Source organism: Antedon bifida, chromosome 10 (assembly GCF_963402885.1).
Source record: "Antedon bifida chromosome 10, ecAntBifi1.1, whole genome shotgun sequence".
In the NCBI taxonomy this organism is placed as follows: domain Eukaryota; kingdom Metazoa; phylum Echinodermata; class Crinoidea; order Comatulida; family Antedonidae; genus Antedon; species Antedon bifida.
Genome location: NC_136235.1, coordinates 17,339,760 through 17,364,796, shown reverse-complemented (window position 1 = coordinate 17,364,796; position 25,037 = coordinate 17,339,760). Strand labels below are relative to the sequence as shown.

The window sequence follows — 25,037 nt, the reverse complement described above, 5'->3', positions numbered from 1 at the left end:
CGTCGGTACTCCAAAACAGTCCATTTGTAGAACTTTTGTAAGGTGTTTAATAATTATAGGCCTACCATCTATGACCCAAGTATAATCCCATGCATGATGAGTATAATCCCATCCCCAAATTTAGGTTAAATTCGGACACAAGTCCTTGGTAAATCAATAATTTTTTTTTTTTATTTTTTTTTTTACAATTATTGTTATGTAATGCAAGTATTGTAATTTTCGCAAAATGGCATAACATAAGGTAATAGTTTCTAATACTGTATGCTGGCAATGTGATTTCTTTAGGTATTGTGACTCCAGTGACTTACTTTCAAAGCCTAAAAGCTTTGTCTACACTATCAAACTTTATGTGACCAAAAAAGGTGATGTACCCATATATGGACATGATGATGTCGTATCACTACCATATTTGGGAATAGCACTACCATATTTGAGCACATCACACTTTTTTTGTCAAACTGTAGACAGAGCTTAAAGGATTACCAATGAGTGATAATACTACAATATATCTTTTTTTTTTGTTTAGAAAATTGATATAAAAACAGCAAATAATCATTGTTTTGAGACATTGTCTCAAAATACAAGTAAACACCAACAATTTCAATGACAAAACACTTGATTAGTCGACATCATGCCAGTAATTATTCATCTCCATAGTAACGAAACTACATCCTAAAGAGAAAGGATGCATTATAATCAATGTAATAATCAGTCATTAATGAAAAGGAAGTAGTCAGATCCTTCTCTTATAAATATCTAACAGTATTGTGTACAAGAAACAAGGGGATCTCTTATTAATATCTCATCATAAGACTGACATTGCTTTTGACGCCTTGCATTTGTACAGTTTAAATCTTTAGATTTATAGCTCCATGTCTCAGCATTTTTACCAAATGACTTTTAATATGTATGAAGGTAGGCCTAGAATTTATCAGTTAAGTGTTTTGTAAATTATATTATATTTTTATATATAATATTTTGACAGTTGTAGAATTTAAGGTATTCGAATAGTATTTTTTGAAGTATACTACTTGAGCTTCTAACATTTTTTCATGGACCCGAAAGTATTTCTGTCCAATGGTTAGATTAACATTGAATTATGACTGAGTATCTTATGTAGATTGTATCATTTGGCATTTACCATAGAGCTGTTAATAGAAACATTCTGTAGCATACGTTATACAGTGTAACAACATCAGTATACCTCTACAACATGCAGACAACTTTGCGATGTCGTGCTCCAACTATAATTGTCACGTTTCATTTTCCCATAGGATCAATCCATCGGAATAATAGCACGGAAGGTAGCAGTTCCTACTCCTCGGATACCATGAACAGCCGGAAAAGCAGTGGACCTAAGCATATTCTAACGGAGATGAGTAAGTATACTAGATTGCTTGACAATATTAATTAAATAAATGGAAAATTGATGAATTGCAAAGGACACATTACATATTTTACATAATTCATGGTCATATAGTCATTGAGTTTGTTGATTTGGATTAGAATTTCATAATTGCTTTCATAAAAATAGATATAATATTTCTTTAATATTATTACAATCATCTTAACATTCTCTTTGTTCTATATGATGAATTTAGGAGTTATTTACGCCAAACATTTTACTATTGTTGAAAGGAATGTATATTATATCTGCCTTGGCAAGTTTCTCGTTGAGTCGGTCAAAACATCTCAATTCTTGCTTAATGACACTTTTCTAATAAATAATTGTTCTATTTATTTTAAATATCAAATTATCATCTGTCGTATTCAATTATCATCATATCATATCATACTCATCATTATAAATATTACACATCTACATATTATCATCATCATTGCTAGCAATTTTCATCCCACTGCAGGCTTTAAACCTCTCCAAGTTGACTCAATAAACTGTCTATTTTGAGATGTTTTCATCCATGTTACCAATTGCAGTGAAAAAAAAGTGGTTGGGTTTTCACAAGATAATGGAACAATCTCTGTTCAAGGCACTGAGAAAAAGTTGTTGAAACCTTTCCAACCTTGTGGCTTCGACCCTGAATTGGGTGGGAACATTCATCATGCCATCTTACTATAGGTAGTTGTTATTGGTGCCATCTTTAAGTCTTTATTGGTGTATTTACACTGTTTCTTGGTATCCATTAAGTGACAGCTTTTGTCCATCTACCATCTGTCTGTCATGCTACAGAAGACCATTTCTTTAATTTAATAACTTTCAGATCATTATCATAATCATGCAATCATTATCATTCTATGTTCAACATTCATCAGAATTGGTATTATGCTTTAGTATACAAATAATGAATGTTTATGAGTGTAATGGTACAAATAATGGCATGAGGTGAATGATGAAATATAACCTTTTCCAAACGCGAAAAGAATTTGTTTCCGTACACGAAAAAAAGTACCATTGAACGACCATTCAATAGTGCGTACTATTGCACACCATGTAACCCACAATTGTCCAATCAAATGACAGGAATTTATTTATTATCTCATAATCCATAGTATACCGTTCTTTGTTCTTTGTTATTACAGTATATCAGAGTACATCGTTAAATTGAGTTTATACAGTAGTTACTCACTACTTTCTTTCATCATTGTCTATTTTTATTGATTTATCATAAATATTTATCGGCTTCTATCCTCAAGGCAGATTGACGTTGTTCTTCGTGTTCTACATTAGCTTTCTTATTTACTGCAGGTTTAATTTTTAATATAGTAATATTATACACAATATTATTATTTTAATACATAATTAGAAATTTGCCTATAAAGTTGTATTATAAACTGTAGAAGAACTGAAATTACAATTGATAGCATTGTACTGTATTCAGGCCTTATTCTTTGAGGCGTGTAAATGCGACCACACGTCTTCGCATACATAAAACACCCTTGAGGTGTGCCATATACAGCCAACTTAAATTTGGTAATCTTCTACTTCTACACTAAGATACAAACAGCATACTTCACCACCTCTGAATGTTGTGACGAGTTCAAGTTGTTTCAAAGTCTTATATATTAAGTATTTAATATTTAAAATAAATATTCGCTATTTTTTAAAAATAATAAAACTTTTCTTAAGCCTTGTCTACACAATCAAACACTGACAAAAAAATGTGACTTGCCCATGTTTGGACATGATGATGTCATATCACTACCATATTTAAGCATCACTACCATATTTTGGTACTGTACACACACTTTTTTGTTACATAACATTTTGATAGTGTAGACAGAGGTTTATTCATTACAGTATTTTTTTCCATATGAAATAAACATTAATACAAATTTAAAAACCAAATTTTACTGATATTATTTTGTCGTTTGTTGAATTTTCCTGGATTCAATTTATTTCTTCTTCATTGTTAGCATCAATTTGGTCAATTGTACTTTCTTTCTATATGTAATTATAGAATTTAAATTATTCTTTCTTTCAAAGATGTTTATATTATGCAAAGATAGATAATTTGAGTTTTCATTCAAGATGAAGGATTTCCAAATACAGTGTGATGTCTGGTAATGCGTCTTCTGTCTATACTGTAATGAGGCTTTAATGGCTGCAATTGCATTCCAAATATTGATTGTATTTTTCTTTGAATTAGTGATTTGTTGGTCAGTTGGCTTGTCTAGTGTGCAAATATTTCATTTACATTCAGGCAAATTATAAACTGGACAGTGATATACTTAGAATTAATTTATAAATAATAAGATGAGAACATTTGTAATATAAATGAGAAGAAGAAAAAATCAAACCTGGAGTCTTAAGTTTAATATGCGGACATCCTACTATTAGACCACTGGGCTTTCATGGTTTGGTGAAAACTTGAAAACTCTTAGAGTAACACATTTCTGGCATGGAACAATATTTATTCTTGAGTATATATTTTTTTAAAAGAAAGATTAAAACAATATAATGGAACATATTCATCAGTAAAGTTGATTTCCTATGTGTCCTATGTAAACCCATGGGAAAGTTGTTCCGATAATGAAAAAGTTATCTTTGGTTTGTAAAGTTCTAAACTTTATGTACAGTGGTAACATTTGAAGACATTTTTATTTTCTTTTATAGGAAATCAAGATTTTGATGCCATAAAGTTTGCCACATACCGGACGGCATGCAAATTGAGGTTTATTCAGAAACAGTGCAATTGTAAGTAATTTTTGTAATTGTAAACTAAATTCACAATAAACGTTATAAAGAGACTTAAACTTGAGTTGATTTGGGAATAACGGATACCTTCCTTCTTTGTCTATAAAAAAAAAACCCAAAATACAAAACTTTTTAGAAAGGGCTAGTTTAATTTGAAACCAATGGGTATTCTTGTGTCTAGAGAAGAATGCTATCATAATTTGGCATAATCAAAATCGTTGTTTTTACTGGTCCTTGATTTAGAAAAAATATACTAAAACATTTGACTAAATATACCAAATAGTAATGAAGTCAAATTTATCCCTTCAGGGCCCATCAAAGTGTCCCCTGAATAGGGGTGTCCCTTGGGTAAGATTTGGCAGTAGTGTAAACATAACATATTTCCTCATTTTCATGTCCCCTTAATAATGGTGTCCCCTGGTTATGGGTGTCCCAACAAAAGGGCTTACTGTATTAATACAACTTTACAAGTTACATGTCTGTAACATGTTTTTATTTTCTTATTTTCAGTAAATGTAGTTGACCTTTGGAATATTATAGAATCATTTAGGGAGAATGGTTTAAACAAGATGTCTATCTCTGAAGACTTAAGTCGTAGCAGTTTGGAGAACGTGATTTCCAGTATCTACTATCAATTAAACAAAAGACTACCAACAACACATTCAATCGACGTTGATAGCTCTATCAGAATGTTGACTAGCTTTTTAATGGCTGCCTATGATAAGTTAGTCACTATTGTAACAAAACAAAGTGATTGTTTTAACATGTTCACTGCCACTGCCTTCTGGTTCTGTCTCTTGTGCAAAGGAAATAGAGAGAGGGCCATGACAGTTTCGTTTCCACAGCAAAAAAATGGTTCCTACTAGTAGTACTACCCCTAGCGCTATCAATGTTTACAATATTTCCTATTGGGTCGTGTGAACAGCATTTTTGCAGAGTTACTTTACAAGATAACGCCTGAGTCTGGCTCATGCGAATGAACGAGTATATTCGTCACTGGCCGTTAACATGTTAAAGCCTTAGCAATATGGTAACATTATTCAATAGAAATAATAACAGCACACATCGTAGTAGGATAGAATACTATTGGTATACCCTTTAGGCTCAGACTGCCTACAAACTGATTGAGCTAAAGCTCTTTCTCAAATGCAGAGGTAGAGTCAGTTCAGCTTAGCTTTTTTAACCACAGAGACCCAGATCAAAACATGGCTGAAATATAGAGTGTTGCATTTAATTGTGCATCAACAGTGGTCCCAAGTAAGGAAGCATATCCTTGCTGCCATGTGTCCGTAGAAGGCTTAATCCTCATTTTCTCAGCTTCCAACTAAGCTTGAGGATAATAATTATACTATACCTTTTAAATATTTCTGCATTGCATAATCTATTAACATGACTAGCTCCGAGGTAGTCACAAATTGAAAACTCCTTATTAAAAGCAATACAAGTAAATTATTTGACTTAATACATTTTTTTTTGTTCTCACAGAGATGGTTCTGGAAAGATTCCAGTTTTTGCAGTGAAAGTGTTACTTAGTACGGTGGCAGCTGGCAAGCTTGCAGACAAACTCAGGTGTAAGTATTTATGGTGTATAAAGATATCAACTCTGTTGGAGGTCAAACACAATTAAGCTATGTTCCAATGCAAAAAAGCTGTATTTATCAAACTGGTTATTTTTATAGGAAGTGTATATTTCCTTCGTTCATTCATTCATCAGTGGAAAATTGCTCTGAGATTATATACAAAAACAGAAGAATTGAAAAACAAAAACAATTACACATCACATCACTCTCGTACGGTATATTTATTCAGTGCCCGAATGGCAGCTGGATAAAAAACCTATTACGTTACGAAACCTATGAGTAACGTCTACTGCTACGTAACACCTCAAATTCTTTATGCATGGGATGAGTAGAATCTTGCAATATAGTGTTTTCTTTATTAATATTTTTTAAGCAACTTCGATCAACATGACATGGTAGCACAGTGTAGCATGGAGCTATAATATGGTATAAATACAAGGTGGAACAGTAGTAGCCACTGAAAAGACCTGTGTTTTTCTAACTAATGCAACACTGTAAAGTGCTCCCCAAAATATGAAAAATAAAGATGAATAAAATCAAACTTTGAATAATATGCTATTTTGTAGTTGAATAAAGTTATTTACTTTTACCGTAAAATAAAAACATTTTAAAAATGATTTGTTCAGTAGGTAATATATCTTTAATACCACATAACACATTGTCGTCTATTTTTATATCATTTTCAGATATTTTTAAGCAGATTTCTGACCCATCTGGGATGTTAGTTCACTCCAAGTTTGATGATTATATTAGGTATCTACTAGCTATACCAACAGCTATCTTTGAGGGACCATCATTTGGCTACAATGACAGCATATCAAAGGCAATATGTAATGGACCTGTAAGTTTTGTTTAATATAAAAAATTGTTTTACACTTCCTTACATTTTACTTTTTTTACTAATTTTACTGTGTTATTCACACACCCTAGAATCACAGTTCAAAAAGCATTCATCGTCACGAAAGGGACCATCGAATTTTGCTGAATCACATCGGCCAATCAGATACTTTAGATGCTACATTCCATACCCACACCCGTCCCACTATACCTGCAATGCAGTGTGTTGATTTTTTTGTTTCTATATAGGATTGGTTTCTTTTTCCTTGGGTTTATATTTGTTATTACACATGAACTATATATAAATTCAAGAAATGTCCACACATCCATTGATTTTCTTATTTACATTGTGGCAAATATAACATATATTCAAAATTCAAGTTAAACTGATATAAATATATATCAATTTATTAACACGATGTGTTTCGAGCATAGCCCATCATCATTTGTGGAATTTCGATAAAAATGGCCATGCATAAGCAGTTTTAACGTATGGACAATTTTGTTGTATAAACAGTGACATTTTGTGTTGACAAATTTAGTTTAATTGTCTTTCTTGGTTAATACTGTTGAGAATATAATTACATTGATTGTAGACGTAACTGTATTTTGAATATCCATGCTAAAATAAAATAGCTTTTACCTAAACACATCTAATGAAATGTTCCTTACAATATAAAACAGGCATTGCTTTTATCTGGAAGTATGATACATCAAGAACTGTGTCTGTGAATGCAAACTTGACATAAAATGTAATTCTACACTATATTTGACAATGTATCTCATGCACCCTGGGTGAATACATTACTAGTGCAACAATATGACATGTACTATTACTATTTGTGTCTATATATAATAATATGTTTTGAATATACACCTTTAAAACAGTGGCACCATGTTCATACATAAGTGTATTCATATATATATAAATATATAGACAACAAACAGATACAAAATCAATGCAACAAACAGATACAAAAATATACATGTGAGCCTTTAATCTTGATATTTTTGCGTTAAATCACAAGTACTAAAAATAGATATTTCTTTATTATGACAATTAAGAAAACAAGTTCTCTAGCTAGCATCCATTATGACTTGTCGCTAATGAATATTCTCCTCTTAATTAATATAACAAGAAAATAATTGTATATTTTAATGTTTTAGTTTGGTAATGCAATGTATTATAAAAGAAGACGAACAGCAAAGAGAAAAATTAATTGAGTTGTCTAAATGTCTTTTATTTTATGAAAAGATTCAATCTAGTGCTATTAATTGTATTTTTATATTTTAATATGTATATATATTTCACCAATTTATACCACACATAAATAGAATTTAAATTAAATTCAATATTTTTCTTTATCAGATAAATTTAAATGATTTTCTAGACAAGTTCATGGGAGAGCAGGCACCGCAGAGTATTATGTGGCTACCATTAATGCACAAGATGGAAACAGCAGAAAATGGTAACATATATCTCTTATATTCTTGGGTTGAGTTTGCTTAGCCGAGTGGTTTAGGACACTATCATACAGAGAGACCGGGTTCAATTCCCAGGTCATTCAGATGTAAATGAGTACCTGGTTGAAAATACTAGGGAAGGAAAGGAAAGGAACTGGCCACCCTACCACATAATGTCGAGGCTTAGTACAATGAGCTCCTAACAGCTCATTCCCCTCCATTCAGAATGAAAACGAGACTCACCTCATGTTTTCTACAAAATAAATGATACCATTTCTAGTGCTGACAAACGAATGAAGGATTTTGCAAACAGGGAAATGCTAACAATACATACTAATAGTCTTTCAAAAAGAGATATCAAGAAATGCTTCATTTTAGCTGGACAAAAGGGGGAGAATGGGCCCCAAGCACAACCCCCTGCTCCGTCCCTGACTGATATTTTGATTTACAGGGAATTTTCCTATGGCATATATAATTTAAGGTATAAGCCAAGATACAAGTAACTTATAATATAGTAACATACATATAGTATTATTATTAATAATAAGCTAGAAAGGCAGTTAAAAGAAATGTAAAAAAGAAACGAATAACGATAATTTTGCGTGGATCTTGTCCTATGTGACGAGTTCAAATACAGTTGCGTTTTCTGTTAATTACATTTTAGAATGTTTACATTTATTATTACAGATTGTTTAATTTGAAAGATTTATTTCTTGGTTGCGATGTAAATATCATTATTAGAATTGTTTATACTTTAATCAAACAACTGCCATATTAACATTATTTATGTCTCTGATGTTTCATCAAATACTTAAACATGTCCGTTTGTATACACAAGATCAGAGTATGTTTACAAGACTAAAGTTAATTTTATACAACAATACAAATTACTTATATTTAAAAGTGTAAATCAATTAAATTATCAATTATGCAACATATTTATTTATTATTTGTATACTTATTTATATATTTCACTATTAATTGCTTTTGAAATCTCCGATTATAAATGTTTATATTTGTCTTTTTAAAGTATTTCATCCGGTTGAATGTAACTACTGCCACCGAGAGTCCATGATGGGCTTCCGATACAAGTGCCAACGATGTTCCAACTTTCAACTTTGTCAAAACTGTTTTTGGAGAGGCAACGTATGTGCAGGTCACACTCAGGATCACCAAATGAAAGAGCATACATCTTGGGTAAGTGAAAGTATTTTCTTTACTAGCAACTTAGGTCTTCTCTTGGTGCCTACTGAGGTGCATACCTAAGGTTGTAAGCACACTTTGTCACTGGTCAACTTGCTGGCGTTGCGCTAAGGTCATTGCGTTGCCTTCCTAGTGGGAACTAAGCTTATGGGTCTATGGTTGCCATGTCGCATCAGTGGTTGGACCATTCTTTACTAGCCTTCGTCTTTATCAATTACAATTTTTTTTAAATTGTTTGTTGTTTTAGTTTCAAGGTTAGTATTTTTCATGGTTTCCAAAAGCGCCTTGAGCACTTTGTGGATATGTGTGCTTTATAATTATCTTATCAAGGGCTTGGTCAACTTGGATTTTCCCTTAATATTTTCTATTAATACCACAGACCATAGATTATGTTCTTTCTTTTTATTGTCATGTTAAACCCATAAAGTCAATATAAACCCTATACCTGTAGCATACTAATTAAAAAAAATTATATTAAGAGAAACATACAGTAAGCAATCATTTTAAAATACACAGTCAATGCCAACATTTGGACCTACAACAGTAATTATGAAGTGTAGGACTGATTTACACTGAAATATTATTGCTATTTTTAGTTTCTTCAATTCTGCACATAAAACTATAGCATGCTTTCTTATAATATTCAAGGGAATAGCACTCACAAAGTGAACATCTTTTAATGTCCATGTATAATTTATTGTTATGTCCAATCTTACTAAGAATATCGGTACATGTGTGACATATTAAAATATCAGAACAGCACCCTCTATTGTCTAAAATTGTAGAGTTTATTTCCAGCGTTGCATGTTGAAAGTTTCTGATATTGATCATTACCCCCTCTATTGGCAATAACTATTCTACAGTCTTGATTTTCTTCTTATTTTTTTTGGCAATGTTTTGTTTTCAAGAAAGTGAAATCGAAAGCTCTGTCTATACTATGAAACTAGTTTGACAAAAAAAGTGTGATGTGCCCAAATATGGTGGTGATATGCTTAAATATGGTAGTGATATAACATCATCATGTCCATATATGGTCATTTTTTTGTCACATAATTAAAGTTTGTGTAGACAGAGCTTATGTAATTGACAACTATGTTATTTTTAAAGGTTTTTACACATCTACACTTTTTTAAGCATTGTAGAAAAGATTTACGGTACTAGTTACGATCACATCACAAAAAAAGAATAATGTGTCTCAATTAAACATTGTGAAATTTGATTACATTACTTTAATGTCTGTACTAGTTTAATGATAGTAGAAACCCTCCCTTATGATACCATTATGCAGTGTACAAGGTGTATTAAGGGGACACCTTCCTGTGAAAAGAAAGAGGAGAGATATGTTTAAAAACACTATGACTAACCCCTACTGAGAGGACACTCATATTCAGGAGATACTTTGTTGAGTCCTGAGCGTCTGCCTTAATATTGTGTTCATTTTTTATTTATTTTTTAATGAAATTCATATTTCCAGACACTCCCCCTCGCTATATAGTAGAGTTCACTTAATGTCTAGACCCTCCCAAGTACTTACACATAATGTTTAAATTTAAACTGCCTGGCAGGACCACCTAGTCCCAATATGATTCCAATCAGACTGTTATATCATATTATTCATAATTAATAGAATTTTATAATTAGACCCAGAATTATACCCATGAAATCTCCAGGACAGTTAACCTTAGACATTTGACTTTCACCAAAAAAAAGTACTAACTCTAATTAACTAGTTGTTACCATGGTGATTGAGTTTGATACCAGTCAGTAATTAGTATAGGCGTGTTCTGTGATTGGCTGGACATATTAGTAATGCTAAGATGAAAAGAAAAAGCTGATAAACTAAAAATCTACAACTAATAAATTGTATCAGTTGGTTTTGCATACTTGTCACACACTGTATATTGGCATTAGATGCAATATTACTGTGTGCTGTGATACCATGTCAAGGTATAGTATATTACAGTATATATTTTATCTATATAGTGTTTTAAAATATATATATTTAAGTTTCAATATTACCACCATTAAAGCTGTTTTTTAGTTTCATTCCAAAATTGTTTATATCTCTACCAAGCTACCTTCTTTGTTTTCTACTCTTATTCAGACTCCACCCTGTCTCCTTTTGTTGTATTTCTTTTATTCCTGTCCACCCAGGCAGCACTTGCCAGTTCTTATACTATGACGTTATCCAAATTCCTTCACTTGCACTGATGAAGGGCTAGTGTTGCTCTGCTAACTTTTCTGGCTGTTTTACTTTATCGTTTTGATTTAGCTTTTCGCTTTTTTTTTTATATCTCCATTGAGATCCAGTCACTGATACCCACAGCATTGTCATTTTTACAGTAATTTGCCTTTGGATTTATATATATATATATATACTGTATATACCGTATTTATTTATTTTTGTGCAAGTTTCGCAATTCAAATCTATTACTATTGCTTACAGATAAGTTCGTCAATACCTTTTATTTATTAAATGGTTCTAAACATCAATTTGTAGAAATATCGTAAAACTCTGTATACACTATCAAATTTTATGTGATGAAAAAAAATGTGATATGCCCATATATGGACATGATGATGTCATATCAGTACTATATTTGGGCATATCACTACCATGTTTGGGCACATCACACTTTATTTGTCAAACTAGTTTGATAGTGTAGACAGAGCTTTAGACTGAGCTGTACATTTTGAAATTAAAATCCAGTGGTCATCATATTCACCAATCGCACTTAAGTAAGATACTCTTAAACACTTAAGTAAATTGATATATGATATTTAAGAATTTAAAGTATAATTGTATCCCTATTTGATGACGCCTCAGCTGTCCACTTTTGGAAACTGTGTACTCAGGTACAGTACTAGTTTTTCCACGAAGGTGCTAATTAATTAATTAGGTTGAAGTTCATTTCAATTTTCCTGCCTTCACTATGCATTTTTGTTAATTATATACAGAATGTGAAAGTGAACTTTGAACTTTAGCAATTATAATATTGTAAAATGAATTACATAATGACATCAATATTGCTTGCTTCACTGATTAGATCTGCTTATTAACAATTTACTCATCAGTACTGTCAAAATTCATTTGACATAGATAATGTTGGTAATCCATTGACATAGACGATGTCAGTGTCAACTGTAGTGGAGATGTAGCTTGGTGGTTAATGCTTGCCTTCCAATCTCAAGGTCCAGGGTTCAATCCTGACTTATGTGTCTATAAATTATAAATTATAAAATAGTTTATCCAATATATTTATGCTCGCTGTTAAAAAAAATTATCCATATAGAAGACCAACTACATTGTGAGAATAATTATATACAAAATATAACATTAGTTCTAAAAAAACACTGTGTAATGACATAGATATAAAGGAATGCAAAGTTAATCTCAAATTGCATGTTATGAAAAATGATCGTAGTTACAATTATTGATGAGTAAAGTAATTACATTGGAGCAAAAGTTAATATATATCTGTGCCTATAACTGTACTACATTGTTCCCCATTTTTAAGAATACATTGTACAATTGTTTTCTGCAACATCAAGTCAGATAATTGCCTATAGTCCTATAAGAAATTAATAAACCAAATTAGTTGAGAGGAGGGGTGGTGCAAATGTTTGTTTTTTTGTTTTCCAGCTCAGGTAAATCATATATTAATTAGAATAATTGTAGAGTGCTTTTAAGCACTCTACAACATAATTAAATACAGTAATATTTGACATTTGTATGTACTTGTGCTGCAATTATATGATGAATATAATTATTTTATTGGCTGGTTGGCCATAGCAGTGCTTCATCAAAATAGTATGTTTACTAAAGTAGTGTACAAGTATTTACATAACTGATATACATATTAAATAAATCAAATTTTAATACAGTTTAGAATATTAGCATAATTCTTTCAAGTTGAAGTCAACATGTCTAAATATTGTTGTTTTCTTGTCAATATCACATCCAAGCCAGTGACACAATACAACAGAGCACTTAGCGTCACCTGAGTATTAACATGATATAGAGTAAGTTTAATTGAGGATAATTGCTTTAAGTGAAGCTATCATAATTACAACGTGTCCGTAGCTCACCGTATCTTTACGTTGCATGTTTCTTGCTGTACATACCAGTTTTGACATTTCTCAGAAGTAGAACTTATATTCATTCGTTTCATTCGTTCCAATCTAAGTCATTATTGGGAAATTTGCTTTTAAATTATATGGATCTTATAAGAGAGACAGGATTCAATGGTAATTATAAAGATTTAAATAAGGTTTTTTTTTCGTTTTCATATTTCTTAGTTAGAGTAGACTCTAAACATTCCAAAATGCTATTTTATAATTTTGTAGATTTCATAATTTTGTAGGTTTTATCATCATCGTCATTTTCATATTTTCATAAATTTGACTTCTCCTCATCAATATTACAATAATCATCATCATCAATAATTATTTCAATTTATTCATTTAAAATTATATATATTTGTATTTATTTAAAGGAAAGTCGTCTGCAGTGAATAAAGTCTTCTGTTGAAATTCTTGCCATTTTGTTTACTTTATAGTTATTATTGTATTTTTTCTGCAATATTTGTTACGAAATTGAATAATCAAATCTATTTCAGAATACAGTAGTACCCCTTCTTTGTTGTGAAAGGATATGTAATACCACTACAGCTAACCCCTACTTTTTTTTTAGTCCTGAAGGTATCTCCTTAAGGATTAGGCCAACTTCGGCCACAGACAATTTCGGCCACAGACAATAATACTACCATATCTATGGAACGCCCATAGTGCCATTGATAGGGGAACAATGAAACACGACAATGTAATACAGGATTATCGATTTCATTGTGTTTTACTTTTGTTTTTTGTTTTTACACAGGAAAACACGGACACAGACAAACTTGGCAATTAATTAATTACGTAGATACCGATACTTCAGAGTACAACAAATTCAATACGGTGAAAATTAACATGTATAGTTTTTACAAATAAAAGAAATGAATTGAATGAGGCCTAAGCGATACTAATTTGTTTGTGTCAGGGTACAATAGAAATGATTTATAATATAAGAAACAAAGATTTACTAAAGTGATAATTAAATGTTTTGGTAAAGAATTATTAACGTCATGTACATTTTTCTATAAATATAAAAAGAATTGAAGTACGTAGGGATATATACTAATTTTAATGTGTTGAGGTACAATACATATAACTTTGAAGGAATAAGAAATGGAAGAATAAAGTGGTTAAGAATACGATTTATTTTATCGGAAGAAACTTTGAAGAAAGTATAATTATTAAGAATTAATATGTTGTAAGATGTAAATGAAACACTGGTAAATAAATGTTAATAGAAATGCGTGCGTTTGTTTTTGCGTGTAAAATTTTACCTAATAAAATGAACTTGAAATATTAGTAAAACACCACTACCCAAGAGGAATTATGCGAAGGCATTGAAGAATTTTTTTTTTAGATATGTTTCTGAACAGGCTCGGAATGAATTTCTGACTGTGTGCGTCATGAGAAGGTACGTGGAAAACCCCGTCATATGGGTCGTTGATTTGTCCGTAGTCATTGCATTTTGCCGGGGATTCCCCATCATTTAAGTATTTCCGTAGTACCCTGCCGAATTTCCGTAGTAATTACGGACGTTCCGAACTTTGAAATAACAGTGTTTGATTGCTTCTTTCTGCAAATTTCTTTCATATTTTCTTTTCTGGAGTGTGGTTTAAGCAACACTGTTGTACAGTTTAGTGGATAAATGAAAATGAATTTTTTTCAATTGTTGTTTTACTGACTTACTTAGCATTTATTGAAAAATAATACAATTCAACGTTTTGCTCAATATATTTATAGCAGCAATTATTAATTGATAATAGGCCTAGTAATTAGTTTGGGGACTTCCTCTGACGTTCGCATTGAACGCAACAAATGTTATCCTTAGTCGCATTTTTATCCGAATTATTACTCATTTTGTTTGTATATTGACATGATATGATATGTTCATTTATTCTGTGCATGTTAAAATATGTTAAATGCATATCGCCGCAAATTACTCAATTATTATTTTTATGTTGGGTCTGCTGATATGTTCGTTTTATTTATGCACCTGTGTTCTTAAGACATGACCTGAGCTCCATGATAAAACATTGAATTACTCCTGTGTTGTATTAAAAACCAATCAAATGAAGACGACAAAGTTTTATTAAATTTATTTTTTTTTATCACTAATTTTCTTCTTGATTCTGCTTGTATTGATGTGTAAGTTCCTGATATTCCTCTTTGTTCCTTAGGTCACCTAAGCAATGGAAGGGAAAACGTTTTAATTAAACTTCTTTTTTTCTCTTAGCATTTCTTTTTTCATAGCCAAACTATTAATACGTCTGTACTAAGAGAGTATTTAACTGTGTCACTGACAGTTGAATTTGTTTTTCGCCAAGACTCCATGATACAACTAAACTGGAATGGAAACAACAAATCTAATAAATGCAAATTGTAGTGGAATAACGTTAAGAATGATAACACTGTAATGTGTAGTAAAAGTCATAAAAAATACTATACAACAAAGCACGAGATGCGATAACTAATAGCAAAAACAATAGCACGGTCTAATATATGCGTGAATGGCGCGCCATAGAAATCTGTTGTGGCCGAAACTGTCTGTGGCCGAAACGGTCATATGCCCTCCTTAATAGGGATGCTACTACTGTATATGCTTTACAAATTACAGCAAATGTGTTTACAGTTAAGTTTTACTAGCAATGTATAAAATTAAATAGCTTTGTTTCCCATGGAAAAAAACATGTGTTTTCATGCAGAAGTAGGACCCAATACAAACTAAAGAATGAAATAATTTATCCTTATACTATACATGTGTGTATTTATTAGGTGTTTTTATTTATATTTATTACTGTTTCCTGATAGGTTTATTGTGTAATTAATCAATGATAATCAGTAAACCTATTAGTTATTCAAATAAGGAGAAGTGAATAAAGAGATAAATTGTACACTAGGTTTCATTTTATTGCATACTGACAGATACTGAAATATTTATTTTTTTTTAAATTTGATTCAGTTTCATAAGACTGCATTGAATACTAAATGTTTCACTTACTTTATTTTTCTATTAAAGTCCCATTCCCTACATTTTTTTAGATCTAATTTAAGGTCACAAACTACATATATATACTGTAATGTAAAAATAAATGCTGTATGGTCCTATTGAGATAACTTTTTTCGTCCTTAAACGGTTAAAAATGTGAAAAATAAGTTGATTCTAATAATTTTAGCGGCCCGCTATAAATCCCAACATGCATTGCACGCGGATTGATATTTTTGTTTTTCTTCTGTATGTAATTCACCCACTTTTTGATCAATTGCGAGGCCCAAACAAATGGAAGACTCCTAACATTTTAGCGAAAATACCTGGTTTCCCCCAATTTGTGTCAACGGAAAGCAAAAACAGAAAGACAATTAATTAACGTACATTTATGACAAGGAATGACCTGGTTTAATGTTTTTATAATAATAATAATAATAATGCATTATTTAGACAAAACTTCACAAATTGTAGAGAATGGGTCTTTATATTAAAATAAGAAAGATATGAAATATCCCGTGAAGTTGTTGGTTAATGAGAAATCTGATCAGTAACTGCACCTATGTACAGTATGATGATATGCCTATTATTTCTATATAATGATATCATTTTCATTAATTAACCTTACCGTGTCATATCATCAACTATTATCTATTGTATCTCTGTATTGTTTTTCTTCACCTCACTTGCAATTAATAAAATATACAATGTCTTGAAATTCGCACCTTTACAGTAATTAAGGTGAGAAAGTGTTTGGTTTCACTGTTATTAAGAACCATACCGTTGATACTAGTAGAGTATTGAAAGATGTACTGTGTAAATAGTAATTATCGTTGGCTATTCTAGACTACTATAGCTGGAGGATTTAGGCCACAAGAAAATCATTAAAAAGCTTTTAATTTAATAAGTAGTAAAGACAGCAAAGGAATTAAATTGCAATACATTGACACTTTAAGTATCCTCTCGTGTAGTAGAGCTATACATATATTTATAAGGATTGCCTTCATTGGAAAGTTATAAGGTATGATTAGAGTGTGAAATTTATTTGTTATTCTTTATTTAATTGCATTTCAGAAATGTTTAAATTATTCTTTTTTAATTAACTTTTATTGGGATTTTATTGCTGAGAGCTAAAAAAAATGGCCGGGATGGTTTATGACTTATTTCCAATAGGGTCCGAATATTTCTTATGGAGTCAGAATTTAGCTAATTTAGGTAAGGTTATATCAAAGTATAGGACTATTATACAATAGACAGTTTTAAATTAAGTTTGACATACTGAACCCCTTACAAAACACTAAACTAAATAGGAAATCCCTCAATTGGATAATGAACATTATTAAAGATATATTGTCCCCCTGAAAAAAATTGTTGAATATGCCATTTTAATGTCACAGTTATCTACTTTGACCAAAACATGGATACAAAAAATTAATTTACCTAAAAAACTGTAATTTAAAGCGAAACATTTCATAAGTTTGAACATAATTTTTCAGGTTTTTTTACGGAAGTGATTAACTTTATTAAAACTACAAAATAACCTATTTAAAGTCTGATTTATTTAATCTTTATTTTTCATGTTTTTGAGGGATAAAATGTCTGTTTTCCTTCAGTAGTCTTAAGAAAAGAATTATTTACTTACTTGATCAGTAATGCAATAACACCTCAGAAACACATTTGATAATGATATCAACATGTATAGACTGTTGTCTATGAAATTCAGTCATTTTTAACAGAGAAAATTAGTATGTGTTGCCAAGTTTTCATAAAAACAGGCAAGGCAATTGCGAAAAAAAAAAAAACTTTAATTGAATTCTCTACCATGGGATTTTTATTTTACATGATTTTCTGTAAAGCATGGTTCCCACTAGCAATGCAACGTAAGAATTGCCCTTCCAGTAATTGTGTTTGCCCCCGCCTGCGTGAAATCAAATCTGATTAGTTGTGAGTCAATGTTAGTTGCCGTAGACTTTGTCCAAGTTTACCCCGCCACGTACTTGGCTATGTGCTGTTCTATGTTTTCCAGTGTTGTTGCGTGAAATCAAACTGATTTGATTTCCCGTAGCGATGTTTGCTGTCGTCGTTTCCCACTTGTAATTATGCAATACACCACTTTGCGTCGCTGCGTTGCGTGGAACCACGCTTAAAATACCAAGTATTATGTGAGAGGAATATGGCATGATAGTAAGGGAGGCATCTGTTTGTGTCTTCTTTAAATATACAAATTGAATAGTCTGAGATATTTTTAAAGATTTTAGCATTGTTTGTGTAATTATAAAACAAGATAGAAAATGAGATTCCATTTATTATAATTACATTGAAGAGATTCCTGTACATGCAAACATTTCAGTGATAGCGCAATACTCTACTGCAATTCAAAATTCTAATGTATTCAAAGTTTGTCACATACAGTATCATACACTGAACTGTAATCCATAATATATAAGGCTGACTATAACTCCATGGTTCTGTTCGCAGTCTGCAAGGACTATAAACTGTTCCTATAAGTCCATTGTATACAAAATTCCTGTGTTAAAGAATCTATTAATTTGTTTAGATAAGTAGGGGGTTTAATACCTGGTTGTACTAGTTCACACATAACCACTGTTGTGGACAGGGCATCTGAATTGGCTCTTAGTGGCATGATTGGTTAATGGTGCTACACAGTCTGCTATATTCTGTAAATGGAAATTCACTTGGTGGAGTATTCCCTGTGGATCTGTCTCGATACCAGCATTTTCTCATAGCCAAAAAATCGCATCATACACAATACAAAGAAATAAATAGTAATTGTAATAAATGGGACACTGAGCTCGCCTTGCCAAGATAGGAACTTGTAACAGTCTTTTAATGCTATGTGAAAAATACCAATTACTGTACAGCACTGTACTATGTACATATTCTTTGCGGTGACGTGTCTGTAGGAGGGCGTGGAACTGATCGTGTCGCAGCCACAGGTAAACCCTTTGATCTCCGACGCTGCATCCTGTTAGATTGCCTTGGTTACAGTTTGTTTATTTACTTTTATTTTGGCACATTCATGATGAAGTCTACCAAATTCATTATTTATTTCAACTTCTATTTTCAGAAATCTCCAGCAAAGAAAGTAGGCAAAGCATTGAAGAAGCCGTTTAAGTCTTCCCCAAGTCGCTCTCCAAATTTGCCTCGTTATCCAGACGAACCTGAACATCCGCTGGATTTATCACACATTGTGTAATTGCTTTTTACGATTTTTTAAAAGACGGTGTATAAAGCTGTGTCTACACTTTATGTGACAACACAATTGTGATGTGCCCATATGGACATGATGTATATGGTCATATCACTACCATATTTGGGCATATCACTACCGTATTTACTTAAATGTAAAAAATAAACATTATAAATCACTAATAAGTCTACATTAATGAAACTGTCCTTCCTATTTAATGACATGTAATTGATCAAGAAGAATATACATATAATTCTGAACCATTTCTTAATTAGGAGAGTGTGAAACTATTTGCCACCCTTCTATCTAATCTAACTGTCTACACTATCAAACTAGTTTGACAAAAACAGTGTGCCCAAATATGGTAGTGATATGACATCATATCCATTTATAGGCCCATCACATTTTTTTTTGTCACATAAAGTTTGATAGTGTAGACAGAGTTTAAGTCGGTACCTTGTTTCCCCACCCCCGCCCCATTTGCATTATGTATTTCTATATGATACTCCACAATGGATTAAGAAAAAAACATGTTCAATTGTACTATATATTATGAACTGGTAAATTATCCAATAAAATAATAACTATTGGGCGTCGTGATTGCTTCCATATCTTTTCTTAAATCCTAAATTCTAATTCTAATTTCCAAATAGGATCAAAATCAATAAATGGAGAACTTTGAAATGTCATAGTTCTTAAACTAGCACAATTTAGATTCCCTCTAATATAATTTACTTTTCCGTACAATGCATTTGTTTCTACTCAAGTGAAAGGGGTTTGCACATTTGCAAATGTCAGATTCTAATAATTCATTAAAGTCATTCCCATGTGTGGAGTCTTCGTGCCAAACGTACTTGACGAAAGTAAAAAGAAGTTCCTGGGTCAATACGGTTATTATTTATTTATTCAGTAAAAGTCAGAAAGGTTATTTAACCATCAATGCGAATGAACCTTAAAATAAAAACAATAATAATATATAAACCTTTTAATATTTAAGTGAAGGAGTCAATTGTGATGAGTCTGATATGAACAACCGTATTATTTAAAAGTTTATGTCGAATAAAATAATAATAAACTTAAAGTTAGCTTTTGCGGTACACCAATTTCAATCAAATGTTTGTGTTTTTTTTATGTAATATGATATTAATTGAATGATGTTTATTTATAACACAGACCAGCTCCACCAGCTACAGTGTTACCATATGAAAATGCTGATCAAAATAGGTTATCATCCAATGAAGAAGAATTAAAACGGTTAGTCATTAATAATATTCTCCTTTTTTATTTTTATACATATATTTTCCAATATCTGACGTAATCTTTTGAATGTGTAAAAGAATAAGGGGTGCGGGGTAAAAATTTATTTAAATAAAATCTTTTTTTTTTCCATTCTAAAGCTGTGCCTACACTATCAAACTAGTTCAACAAAAAAGTGTGATGTGCCCAAAATATGGTAGTAATATGATCACCATGTCCATATATGAGCACATCAAATTGTAAATCTTTGTATTATAACACAAAACAACAATATTTAAAAATATTTAAATCATTCTTTAGTACAATTATCTCAAAAGTGTTTGTGTTTGTTTAAAAGCAATCAGTAATGTACTTAATGTAACTAAAATTCATTATGATTGTTTTAATATTTTTCTAATGACATTTACAACAGTTTAAACATCAAACAAAGGCTAGAATTGACCTTTGAACCTTGCAAACCTCTTTAAATTGCCTTAGTGATAAAATCTTAAATAATGAATGATTATTGTCCAAGTGTGCTTGATATCATCATGAATAAAAAATAATTCATATTTCTTGCCTGGCAGATTGAACAACACAAGTGATCCAACACGATTGGATGATGAGCATCGCTTAATAGCTCGCTACACTGCTTGTCTGGCTTCTGCTAAAAACACTGTAAGTTGCCTAATTGTCTGTTTGATATTTCTAAATGTTTAGTTGTAGTTACATTTATTTTTACATGTTTATTAATATGATTGAATTGTTTTTTAATATTTTAGTCGATGTATTTTTGGGCTTTCTTGTTTCAATTTAGTTCAATCGTTTTTTTATGTAATGTTATTTATTTCTTTTTTTAAATGGGTAACCTCTTCTGTGCTACTGTTCACCAAATGGGCCAAATTGATCCAGCAACATGATCAGTGAGAAACTTGATGACTATCCCTTACATTTTTTGAATAATATTATACACATAATGTGTAATTTACCCAGAACCAACAGCTTTACATCCTATCCAATGGATGAGGCAATGAGAGTAAACTATTTTGCCAATACAACATTATGATATAGCAGGGTCTCAAACCAATGCCTCTCGTATGCTGTAGTCCTTTATCCATTACCATTACACCATACCGCTTTCTCAATACTCGGCAATCCTTCTTTCCTGGCAATGAGACATTTTGGTATCTGGGTTTTTAGAAAATTGTTTTATTAACATTTTTTTAATTTTTGTAAAAAAATTGGGCATAAGTAAATTATCTGAAATCTAATATTGAATCTTCTTATAGTATTGTATTAAAATATTTTTTGCCATGACATAGGTTTCCGCATCTGAAATTCCGTCAGAATTAGATACTAATCGCAGTCAGCGACAGTTGCTTGCTCAACTGGAAGCTAAGAATCGCGAGATCATGAAGGAGATACAGAGGCTGAAGCAAGAACATGAAGAGGCAGTCAAATCAACAAGTCTTCATCGCAACCCCACATTGCTAGCAGAGTTACGGTTATTGCGTCAGAGGAAGGATGAACTGGAGTTGCGAATGGCAGCTCTGCAGGACAGCAGACGTGAGTTGATGGTACAACTGGAAGGACTCATGAAACTTCTTAAGGTATACTACAACAGAAGTAAAATTAATTATGTTTAGGTCAAACGTTAAATTAAATTTTGTACATGGTACTTCCGATGATCATCCACACGATAATTTTTCTGTGAAAAGTGAAAAGTACCGATTATGTTTACCATATCTATATAATATTGCAGACTTTAGAAGTACAGTAATTGTTGGTTAAAATATGTGGTAATATTTTGTATTACAATTACAGTTGCCCATACGTTATTGGTTATAAGTCATAGTCTAATACACACAAAAATTTAAACACAGTTTTGTTGATATCCTCAATGTGTATGTGTAAAGCTCTGTCTACACTATCAAACTAGTTTGACAAAAAAGGTGTGATGTGCCCAAATATGGTAGTGGTATCATCATGTCCATATATGAGCACATCACATTTTTTGGTCACATAAAGTTTGATAGTGTAGCCAGAGCTTTAGATCACTGATACCAAACCTTCATACTTAAAACTAATTGTTGTTTGTCTAAATTGTATAGAATCAAGGATCACCTAAGACCAGTCCAGTGCACAGTCCACGCCCTGGTGTATCAACTCCTACTCATCGTTCCTCGGTATCAAGTCAAGCCGACTCTATAGGAAGTGACAGTGACAGAAAGGATTCATATGATGCATCTTCGGGGAAGACGTCAAGAAACCTACGAAATGATCTTCTAGTTGCTGCAGATTCAGTGACAAATGCGATGTCATCACTGGTTAAAGAGCTCAATTCTGGTGAGGTTTTATGTCATTATATGCTGGCCTCTTCTTAATGCCAACTCAGACAGCGTTGTATGACGAAGCCCGACAAGTCGTCTCTCATTGGGAGAAAATTAAACATGTTTAAAGTTCTCCCAATGACCTAAAAACTACGCCCGATGCTATATGAAGACGACTCGTCTTGTCAGGATTCAACTCAGACAGCACCGACGAGTCAAGACGTTACGCTGGGCCTCGTCATACGATGCTGTCTGAGTTAGCCTTTAGGATTGGCTAATATGTTTCATATGATTGTATAGTTGGATTTTTAATATCCTACTACAGTAGAGAACACTTAAAACTGTATCGCTAAAACTCTGTCTACTAAATTATGGATATATGGACGTGATCATACCACTACCATATTTGGGCACATCACATCGGCAGAGCTTTACAAACAAAACGATTGTTTCAAAATACATTTGTTTATATCACTTAGTGATTATTTGAACAAACATTTTAAACTTGTATTTTTTAAGAAGCTGATGATGATGACGAGAAAGATGAAGACACAAAGCAAGTAAACAATGGATCAAGGCAGTCTAGCTGTAAGTTGAAAGTTTCACAAGTGAGACTCAGCATTTAATATGGTTCATAGGGGCCATTGAAAACCATGTCATTAATAAAATATTTTCCAGGCCAGAAAAGTCAAGAAAAATTTGGTTCCCATTAAAAAATCATAAATGAATAATAAAACTTTTTAATTGGATACAATCTTATAAAATTATTTTGTTGTACTTTACTTAATGAAATTTTAAGCTTTCATGTAAAACTGTTAAAATTGATGAATTTTAGGTTATAACTCTTGAGATATATAAACCCTATATGGAAGGCCATCCTCCCCTAGTCATGGCCAGATTACTTATTAAATCAGTACTGGTTCTAGAATGTAGAAAAACAAGATATTAAACACATTTTATCTTGCATGTGGTGGATTTACATTAATTCATTCTTTTCCTTCATCTGTTCTGTAAATTTGTATGTCATTTTAATTTATTTAAATCACCACTATCAAATTTTATGTGACAAAAAAATGTGATGTGCCGATATGGACATGATGATGTCATATCATTACCATATCTGGGCATATAACTTTTGTTGTCAAACTAGTTTGATAGTGTAGACAGAGCTCTTGAATAAAAATAATGTAAATGAAATATCATCCTAAATTAGATTTGTTTTTAATTTGTAGAATGTAACCAAATCAGGTTGTTTTTTCAAATATGATTATATTCCTTTGCAGATAGCAACACAAGAAACAGCCCTCAAACACCAGATTCCTCAGTGGGTTGGAATTCATCTCCCAGAGCCAGAAGGGCTGATGGGGATTTTCTAGCACAGATTAACATGAGAAAAGATGCAAAGACAATGAGATCAGGACCAACATCAAACATATCTGATTCGTAAGTATCAAATCTATCATTCATAATACTAATTATTATTCTGAACTTTGAAAAAGAAAAACTAAAACAAAGAGAGGAAGAAAAACTATTAAAAACAGAAAAAAAAACTATTAATTTGTAAAATTGTGTCCTTGTTACGCCATATGACCAAGTATATTTTCATGCAGCCTATAATACAATATTTACCAAAAATGTACTTTTATTAATATTATTGCTTTGTTTACTTCACATATGACCAAATATATTTCCATGCATTCTTTATTTTTATTTTATTAATTTCGGCAAACACATTAATACAAACAAAACAAGACAAAAAATAGCTAGATTGCGCCAAGGAGTGTCAAAAGAGGCCAACAGATTCTGTCGCTGATTAGGCGTGCCACTCCAACAAAAAAGCTAAAATGTACAAAAATCAAAATCAATCAATCAATTCTTGGTATGAAATTTAGCACAAATTATTCAGTGGTTACAAATTTGT

At 31.6% G+C, this 25,037-nt stretch overlaps 1 protein-coding gene across 6 annotated transcripts in view; it reads left to right on the top strand.

Moving 5' to 3' along the window:
* The window catches only part of LOC144853711 (dystrobrevin beta-like), a 48,995-nt gene that overhangs the window by 18,474 nt on the left and 5,484 nt on the right, over positions 1 to 25,037 (top strand). For 4 of the 6 annotated variants that reach the window (XM_078711492.1, XM_078711490.1, XM_078711496.1 and 1 more), the window contains exons 2-15: positions 1,275 to 1,379; positions 4,076 to 4,156; positions 4,667 to 4,880; positions 5,642 to 5,727; positions 6,423 to 6,577; positions 7,943 to 8,042; positions 9,068 to 9,234; positions 19,428 to 19,552; positions 20,724 to 20,804; positions 21,374 to 21,464; positions 22,109 to 22,396; positions 22,898 to 23,132; positions 23,636 to 23,704; positions 24,400 to 24,559. In XM_078711492.1, the coding sequence (XP_078567618.1) occupies positions 1,275 to 1,379; positions 4,076 to 4,156; positions 4,667 to 4,880; positions 5,642 to 5,727; positions 6,423 to 6,577; positions 7,943 to 8,042; positions 9,068 to 9,234; positions 19,428 to 19,552; positions 20,724 to 20,804; positions 21,374 to 21,464; positions 22,109 to 22,396; positions 22,898 to 23,132; positions 23,636 to 23,704; positions 24,400 to 24,559 (1,957 nt within the window). Of the gene's footprint in view, positions 1 to 753; positions 916 to 1,274; positions 1,380 to 4,075; positions 4,157 to 4,666; positions 4,881 to 5,641; positions 5,728 to 6,422; positions 6,578 to 7,942; positions 8,043 to 9,067; positions 9,235 to 19,427; positions 19,553 to 20,723; positions 20,805 to 21,373; positions 21,465 to 22,108; positions 22,397 to 22,897; positions 23,133 to 23,635; positions 23,705 to 24,399; positions 24,560 to 25,037 lie in introns of those variants that run through there. The other 2 variants (XM_078711493.1, XM_078711491.1) reach the window with 2 other exon arrangements.